The 9203-nt window shown below is 45.6% G+C and overlaps 1 protein-coding gene across 2 annotated transcripts in view; it reads right to left on the bottom strand.

Moving 5' to 3' along the window:
- Positions 1 to 111: 111 nt before the first annotated feature.
- LOC107693581 (protein tyrosine phosphatase non-receptor type 12) overlaps positions 112 to 9203 on the bottom strand; it is a 17686-nt gene continuing 8594 nt past the window's right edge. Inside the window, exons 4-17 of one of the 2 annotated variants that reach the window (XM_016493023.1) lie at positions 9049 to 9144; positions 8868 to 8906; positions 8704 to 8775; positions 7861 to 7920; positions 7638 to 7780; positions 7275 to 7341; positions 6979 to 7056; positions 6777 to 6875; positions 6483 to 6568; positions 4257 to 4837; positions 2844 to 2887; positions 2730 to 2772; positions 958 to 1026; positions 112 to 884 (exon numbers count right to left, since the gene is read on the bottom strand). In XM_016493023.1, the coding sequence (XP_016348509.1) occupies positions 823 to 884; positions 958 to 1026; positions 2730 to 2772; positions 2844 to 2887; positions 4257 to 4837; positions 6483 to 6568; positions 6777 to 6875; positions 6979 to 7056; positions 7275 to 7341; positions 7638 to 7780; positions 7861 to 7920; positions 8704 to 8775; positions 8868 to 8906; positions 9049 to 9144 (1539 nt within the window). In that variant the 3' untranslated portion in view covers positions 112 to 822. The remainder of the gene's footprint in view (positions 885 to 957; positions 1027 to 2729; positions 2773 to 2843; positions 2888 to 4256; positions 4838 to 6482; positions 6569 to 6776; positions 6876 to 6978; positions 7057 to 7274; positions 7342 to 7637; positions 7781 to 7860; positions 7921 to 8703; positions 8776 to 8867; positions 8907 to 9048; positions 9145 to 9203) is intronic. The other variant, XM_016493024.1, reaches the window with a different exon arrangement.

Consider the following 9203-nt stretch of genomic DNA (forward strand, 5'->3'; position numbering starts at 1 on the left):
CACACACAATCACTCACTCACTCACTCACACACACAATCACTCACTCACTCACTCACACTCACACACTCTCACACACACAGTATGCACTGAGAATAAAGCAGCAGAAGACATTTTTCCTCCTAATGTTTTACTGACATTGATTGATTGACAGGTCTGTGTTGGAAGGTCAAGTAAAATCCCAGAGGTTTAAATGTGAGGTTACGTAACTCGCACACATTCTCCCTCTGCGTCTCAAACACACACACAGTAAAAAAAGGCACGGGCGAGCTGTCTGGAGTCGTTTGTGAAGTGAGAAAATGGCATATACAAAAATAATGTCTAGAATACAATTTACAAAAAGCATCAACAATACAATCTCCAGCCCGCAGCGTCTCGTGAAGCGGCCGATACGCAAAGAAAGGGCCAGAAAAGAAAACACAGCCCCGAAAGCTTTTGTTGTAACAGGAGGGCAAATAACTTAGTTTGAGGTACACCAGATGCTTTCATGCACAGACGTCTTACATCGCAATAATATATTCAGTGATAGTACGTTTGCATCATCATCATCATCATCATTTACGGCTCGCCCTGTGAACTCCGGCCCGCGCCGTCTGATCTCAGTCTAAACTATTGCAGAAGAACGGGTCCAGCCCCGCAGCAGGAGTAAGGCAGGTTCTGGTCCCGGAGCACCAGCACAGCGAGTCCATGGCAGCGAGGTGCATCATGGTAGATTATCTTTGTAGCTTTACTGATTGTGTTAGTCAGAGAAGAGGCGCCGTCGTCTACAGTGGCACTTATAGAAGAAAGAGGAGCGTGGAGTGTGGAGCGGATGGGTGCCGCGGTCACGTCCACTCCGACGGAGGCTCCCGGGGGCCTTTGGGATGCGAGCAGCGGCTGCTGAATCCTGCGGCACAGAGACGCTTGAGAGAAACTCACAGATCATTACAGAAAAGCTCTGGTCTGCTCTGGTCACTCACCAATCTCCGTCTCTGCTCTCCTGTCCTTCAGAGGTGAATCTCGGCCCTTTCCGTTCTTCTGCTCAGCATCTAGAAAAACATCACTGTTAAACAAATGCACATCTTTGCCGTCAGGCTTCTATTTCATCACATTATGGGAGAAATCAGACCGAGTGTCTCTGAGTGCGATCAGCGGCTGATCTCTGAGATACAGCTGGAGATTCGGAGCGGCTGCTAACGGCTAACAAAAGCACATTAACATTCAAATAAAGCTGTGTGTTCAACCACAACGCACTGAAATGCTGCAAGTGAATGAAAATATTATTTTTGTGTAATAATAATAATAACACTGTTCATTATAATAAAAATCATATCTTTGTGTAAACAGTAAGGAATTAACTGAGCAGCCGGCGGCACCTGTGAATGTCAGAAGGTGTCACAATAAACCCACTCTGACATTAAAGGCATATTCACCCAAAAATGAACATTACCCCATAAATTACTCACCCTCAAGGCATCCCAGGTGTATATGACTTTCTTCTTTCAGACAAATCCAATCGGAGTTATAGGAAGTCGTGGCCTAATGGTTAAAGAGTCGGACTCGTAACGCAAAGGTTGTGGGTTCGAGTCTCGTACCGGCAGGGATTGTAGGTGGGGGGAGTGAATGTACAGCGCTCTCTTCTACCTTCAATACCACGACTGAGGTGCCCTTGAGCAAGGCACCGAACCCCCAACTGCTCCCCGGGCGCCGCAGCAAAAATGGCTGCCCACTGCTCCGGGTGTGTGTTCACGGTGTGTGTGTGTGTTCACTGCTGTGCACTTTGGATGGGTTAAATGCAGAGCACTAATTCCGAGTATGGGTCACCATACTTGTCCACATGTCACGTCACTTTAAAAAACGTCCTGGCTCGGTTCCAAGCTTTTAAATGGCAGTGAATGGGTGTTATTTTTCAACAGTCCAATAAAGCGCATCCATCCATAATAAGAATAAAAAATATCCATATTTAAAACTTTATAAACAGTAATCTCTAATCCTTAGCGCTCACAATAGAGCGGCGTTCCGGCGGATGAGAACATGCTGGTCTCACGAGAACCTACGTTTGTTTACAGGAGCAAAGGAAGCAAAGTTTCCTTACTTTAGCAAAGGAAAACCAGCCTCCTCTTGGCTTATATCGAAATCCTCCCAAATTTTTTACTTTACAAATCCTCGTTTTGTACTTCTCATTCGTGGCCGGCGTTTTGTTTTGCTCTCTCTGCTGCACTTCCACGTTCGTCTCTAATCACCGGAGTAACACTACGCTGTGTGAACGTATGACACTTAGTGGAAGCTACAGATTACTGCTTATAAAGTTTTAAATATGGATACTTTCCTTACAAAAATGCATCGATTTACTAAGGCCTTTATTCACCCCCCAGAGCTGTGAGGCACTGTTTATTATGGATGGATGCGCTGTATTGCACTTCTTTTGGACTGATGAAAAATAACAGCCATTCACTGCCATTATAAAGCTTGACGAGTGAAAGCGAGACACCGAGAGATTCAGTAAAAATAAAAGTCTGCAGGAAGTGCTGCTGAACAGGAAGTGTTTTTGGCTGATAATATGATGTGATTTAATCTGGTGGCAGCTCTAAAGCCCGGGTATACGTCTCGCGCACAGCGTATAAAGTATACTGGACCGCGATGAGTGTGAACGGACGAGCTCGACACACACAGCGCCACCTAGTGCACTGGCTCAGTCTCCACATGCACCGCTGCACACGGACACTTCTGATGACGAGACTGCGTGACGTACCGGTCTTTGGAGGACTAGCAGGAGCTTGTCTGTCTGTAGACGCCTGTGAAGAGAAGAGACAGATGTTAAAGCTCTCGTTCTCAGTCGCTCGCAGCAGAAACAGACTCGTCTCACCTGTGACGACGCTTCGGCCGGCGGCGGCTTCACATCTGCGGGCTCTGAATGAACACGAGGGAAACGTTACAGGAAGTTCAGACAGACATGAGAACGAGCGGCTTTCTGACGACACACTATCACCTCACTAATGAAACAGACGAGTTTAACGACTGAGCCCTTAATGAGCCATCAGTGATCAATGCTCTTCAAACTCACAAAATCCACACACACACACACACACACACACACACACACACACACACGAGTTTAACGACTGAGCCCTTAATGAGCCATCAGTGATCAATGCTCTTCAAACTCACAAAATCCACACACACACACACACACACACACACACACACACACCGGCTACTGACTCACCATTAACACAGATGCACTAAAACAACCTGGCATGCTGGGAAACATAGGAAACCCTTTATCTACATACTTATTGAAAAGCATTTGGTCAAAACCACTTTTTGTCATTTATATTTCAGAATGATCACTTCAGTCGCTGCAAGACGTAACAGAGGGCTGAGGTTCACTGTGTGTGTGTGTGTGTGTGTGTGTGTGTGTGTGTCATGACACTGATGTTCACCAAGAGCAACCGGACGAAACTAACACACAATGTTAGTTTCAATGTTAGTAAATCCATTGTCTGGATTCTGTGCGCAGTGGAACAGGATCCCGCTGGCTACAGAAGCAGGAAGTGATGCGCTGTGCTTCTGTCTCAGAGCCTCTGCTGCCCTCGTGTGGCTGGACACAGTAAAGACACACCTGTGGCCATTAGGAAGGACTCAGCGGTTCGCTCAGGAACAGGCGGGGGCCAATCTTCACTGTCGTCACAGTCTGGGCAAAGAGAGCACCGTTACCAACCAGAGCTCTCTCTCACACACGTACACACACCGCTGAACGCAGCATCAACACCTGACACGAGCCCGCCAGCCCAGACCCCCGATCATCACACTACCATCATGCCTTCAGCCCCACAAATTTACTGAGTGCCCTAGACAGGCAGCATTAGCACATTAGCACAGCTCAGAGGCAGAAAACAAGCTTTGATCAGGTGACCTAAAGATCCCAGGAGCATCTCTGCACACACACATATACACACTCACACACACACAAACACACACACACACACACACACACACACTCACTCACACTTGGCACATGCGAGCAGGAAGTGACCGATTTGTCACTGTGACAGGAGTCTGTGTCGCTTTGAGTCCAGTCTTTAGGAAGTGGACAACTGTGTAATCCACGGTTCTCTCGGAACAGAAGCACCTTTTCCCGTTTTTCTTTCAGTCCCTTTAAGTTGTCAGCTTATCTGACCTTGTATATTCGCGTGCGTGTGTGTGTGTGTGAGAGTGTGCGCGTGCGTGCGTGTGTGTGTGTGTGAGTGTGTGTGTGCGCGTGTGTGTAAGTACGTACCTGAGGTGTGTGTGGGGAGGCTCTGGCCTGCGATGGACATCGGCGTGACTCTGCGGGGGGGGTGAGTGCTCTGCTGTGCCGCTGAAGCCGTGCTGCTTATCGTGGAGAGAGTGTCGGGGCAGTCGGAGTGCAGCGGGTCGGTGAAGCTCAGCGCGGTCCGGCCGGGCTCGGACTGACCCTTCTCCTCCGTCAGCGGCAGGTGGTTGGGTCGCGGAGGCTCGTCGCTCTCCTCACACACGGAGCTGGTGTTGGAGCGCTTGAAGGCGTGTGAGCGCTGCAGAGCGCTGTTCCCCTCGAAGCTGCGAGGGCCCTCCTGCAGCGGAACCGTCTTGATCTCGATGCTCAGCGTGCACTCCAGCCGGCGGTCCTGCCCCGGCTTGCTGTAGTTCTCGTTGAGGTCGGGGTTCTGGTACGACGCCAGCACGTGCAGGATGGGTTTGGGATGGTAGCGGTCGTTGTCCTGCCGTGCGTTTGTGACCGTAGGGAAGGCCGAGGGCGGAGACGGCGTGAGGATCGGAGGAACGGGCCGTGGCTCTGGAGGCTGCAGAATCTCCTCCTTCACGTCGCCCTCGGCCTGATTACTGAGAGACAACAAACATGAGCTGACCCTCCACAGATTCATTCAGGACACGAGTTTATGTGGAAAACACAGCAGATGACAGGAAATACATATGTGACTCTGCAGCACAAAAGCAGTGTTAAGTCGCTGGGGTATATTTGTAGCAATAGCCAACAATACATTGTATGGGTCAAAATTATCCATTTCTCTTTTATGCCAAAAATCATTAGGATATTAAGTAAAGATCATGTTCCATGAAGATATTTTGTAAATTTCCTACCGTAAATATATCAAAACTTAATTTTTGATTAGTAATATGCATTGCTAAGAACTTCATTTGAACAACTTTAAAGATGATTTTCTCAATATTTAGATTTTTTTGCACCCTCAGATTCCAGATATTAAAATAGCTGTATCTCAGCCAAATATTGTCCGATCCTAACAAACCACACATCAATGATTAGATTATTTAAATAATGAAAAATTATTTATTCAGCTTTCAGATGATGTATAAATCTCAATTTAAAAAAATGTACCCTTATGATTGGTTTTGTGCTCCAGGGTCACATATTGTCTAAATACTAATACTCCAGTACTACACATGTGACCTGTGGTGGCAAAATGAGTGTGAATGTGCATGGGCTAATTTTGAGCTGCACGCAAAAAAAAAGAAAAAAAAGTGAAAAATTAAAAATGTAGATTTCAGTCAAAGTTGATGTTTTCACAAAAATGAGTTCATCTAGCAATCCCAATGCTCCAAATAGTAATTAAACATCTAAAATTCTCTTTATTTGTACCTTTTCTCTGCTCGCTTCTCGCGCTGACTGTCATCCAAAGAGCACAATCCCGATAAATATACACAGAATTACAGTATTTAAGTATTCACGCACACATAATCTGTTCTGTCTTAAGTGAACGTTTAGGGAACTGTTGGGGAAAAACATCTGATGTGTAACATTATATTAGATCCGTGCGTTACAGCATGTCTTTATATACAGGCTGTCTGTCTCATTAATGTTAATCTAACGATAAAAGAAAAGAGGGAATCACTCACTGCTCTTGATTGAACTGCTTTTGTAGTTTTAATAATCAATTTATTTGTAATAAACACACTAAAGGTATTTTTACATTTGATTATGTTTTTCTTATTTGAATGCTTTTGTTTAGATGTAAAATGAAAAAGGTAATGCAATATTTGTTTCTTTATATTTGTATACTGTTTTTTTTGCATCGATTCTAATTTAAAATATCAAAGATAAAATAAAAAATAGCTATATTGTGATTATTAATATAGTAATTAATTATTATTAAGAAAAGAACTGGAGGAAAAGATGCAACGCTTTGGAACCTTTAGAAAACTTTAACTCGATTTTTCTCAGAATTGACTATCGACTTCAAACAGGTGTAGCTCAGTCCATTTTTGTCTGATTCCAATAAATCATGTCATTTTGAAGGTCTTTTAATGGAGAATTTTGAAAAATTGCTCATTGGGAATCATTTTGCCAGCACCGGTCACATATACTCTAAATTCTAAAATAAATAAAATTGCACTGATAAACATGTACACTCTGTGAAACGAGTATGTTTCTAAGTTTCTTCACTCAGTGCATTTGGAGGTTTGAGGTTGATGAGATTCTGGAGGCGTGTACCGAGGGGCGGAGTCTCACCTGCGGATGCGGGGTGGTTTGGGAGGGGGCGTGTCCCATCTCTCCTCATCTGAATTCTGAACGGGTTTTTCCGGGCTGCCCTCTTCCTGCAGTGTGTGTGTGTGTGTCAGAACAAAGACAAACCAAACACGTGAATGTAAAACATTAGAACTTCTACATTACAAACAGAGAAATGAAAATAGAGGAGGAAAGGACAGAATGAAGATATTACAGCCTCAAACAGACACTTACAGTTCTGTGTGTGTGTGTGTGTGTGTGGTGTGTGTGTGTGTGTGTGTGTGTTTGTGGTCTTACCATCCCGTCTGTGAGCTCAGAGTTTGATGGACTCTCCAAAAGCATCAGCTGTTTCTCAAAGAGCTGTGCAATCGCTCGATGAACCAGCTCATACTGCTCCTGATGTACAGAGGGACACAGGAGGCTAGTGAATCAATCCTGCGCTGGTTTGTAACGCATGATATTCTGCTACAGTCTATAGCTGGTGTTTTGTGTAGTTTACTTTGGTCTGAACTGCTGAATGCCGGTGTGTCCTCATCTCCTGAATCAGCTGGAAAACGTTAAAATCTTCAGGAATTCTCTGCAAAATAAATTCACAATGATGCCAGTCCTTCAGTGGTTAGACTATATGTGTGTGTGTGTGTGTGTGTGTGTGTGTGTGTGTGAGTGTCGCGTGAGTGTGTGAGCATGTGAGTGTGTGAGTGTGAGTGTGTGTGTGTGAGAGAGTGTGTGTGTGTGTGTGTGAGAGTGTGTGTGTGTGTGTGTGTGTGAGTGTGAGTGTGAGTGTGTGTGTCTTACCCCAGCTTTCAGGAGGTTCCACGTGTAGTCGATGGCACAGATGGCTCCTGTGCGTCCACAGCCAGCACTGTCAACACATACAGCACACATCTGCAGTCAGAACACACGCTAACATCAGACACGCTACCCAGTCATTTCCTATGAAACTCTGAGGCTCGTGCTAAACCAACACCCATAAACCCGACTAAACCTGAACCTCAGCCTGTCCTTCAGCAGTGATGATTGGCCATCAAGATAAAGCCAGAGAACGTCAGCGCTAGCGATCAGTCGTGCTGCTAACATGTCGTGATGGAGATGGAGCTGCTGCTCGAGGCTCATGGGACTGAAGATCAGACGTGAGGTCATGATGAGCAGATCGCATACCTGCAGTGGACACAGATGGGAATGTCGTCATGCTCCTGATATTCCCTCATCAGAGCGATCATGTCCAGAATGGAATCGAAGGATGACGGGACGTCGTGATCGGGCCAGTTCACGTAATGAAACTGCGTCACTCGCCGGGTTTCCTGACAGACCAGAGAGAAACAGACTGATGGTTAAAAACTGTCCTGATACAACAGACAGACAGACAGAAATAAAGACTCACATGATCGAACTCCACTGCGAGTGTGCGGATGAAATAATCCGTCCGCGGCTGCTCAGACTCCTGAACAAAAAAACAAGCCCATATCAGACACTCTGAATAGAGTTCTGAGGTTAGTTAAGTACAGCTGTTATTTACTTATTCAGATCTGCATGGATCTGCTTGATGCATTTGATACAGTTTGTGTTTTCTGTGACGTGAGTAAAGAGCAGTGGTACACAAATCTACAAACATGAATCATGAACGAACATAACAGGGACTAAATCTGTTAACAAACAAACTATAGATTCGTATTTCCACATTTTCAACCATAACATGGCCTAAGTAAAATCTGGTCAAACTGAAGAGAAACCAGATTCTTCTTATTCCCGCATTTCCCCCCGTTTCACAGACAAGGCTTAAACCTAGTCCAGACTAAAATGTAAGTCTGAGTTGTTTCAACTGAAAGAAAGTTGCACCGACTGATCTTAAAATATATCACTGCCTTTATTTTGTCCCAAGATGAACATCAGTGATGTATTTTCTAAGGTACATTTATAAAAAATTACTTAGAAGTCCTTATTGAACTATGGCCTAATCCTGGTTTAGTCTAAGCCCTGTCTGTGAAACCAGGCCATGAAGTTCTTCAGACCACGTTTGAAGATGTCTAATTCAGTGCCCTTCAGCTGTTCACTGCTTCACTTGTGACTGAGAACAATCCGGTTTAAGTCACGAGTTTCAGTGTGAACGCGCTTCACATCCCATCGTGAACAATAACGTCTGTCGTCACAGCCGCAGACTCAACACGCTTCTCTCGAGGTCATGTGACGAGAGAGTGGTGCATGCTGGGAAGTGTAACGGACTCACACAGGAGATCTTGAAGGGGCCGAATGTCACAGGTTCATCTCCAAACAGCGGGAAGTAACGCTCACACTTTTTCTGCAGAGGAAAGCGAGTGAAGAACGTGTTTGAGTCTGTGAGTCGAAGCTTTTACGACTAAAGCAGAGAATCAACACTGAAATCATTCTTACCCGCCCCATCTCAAACTCTCGACACGCCATCACGATGACCTGCGCAACAGAAGTCATGCGTCACTTACGAGAACACACACACACACACACACACACAAACACTCAAACACTCAAACACACACAGTCACAGACACACTCACTCACTCTCACACAGTCTCTCTGTGGCAGCAGATTCACTCACCGTGACCTTGTATTCCCAGATCATCCTCCAGAAGTCCAGCACAGTGTTGGGTAGCGGCCCCTGAGTGGCGATGTAGGCCTCCGGCCCGCCGATGCCCTGAACACACACACACACACACACACACACACACACACACACACACACACGCTCCGATC

This window comes from Sinocyclocheilus anshuiensis, unplaced genomic scaffold (assembly GCF_001515605.1).
Source record: "Sinocyclocheilus anshuiensis isolate Anshui unplaced genomic scaffold, SAMN03320099.WGS_v1.1 scaffold1598, whole genome shotgun sequence".
NCBI classification, from domain to species: Eukaryota; Metazoa; Chordata; class Actinopteri; order Cypriniformes; family Cyprinidae; genus Sinocyclocheilus; species Sinocyclocheilus anshuiensis.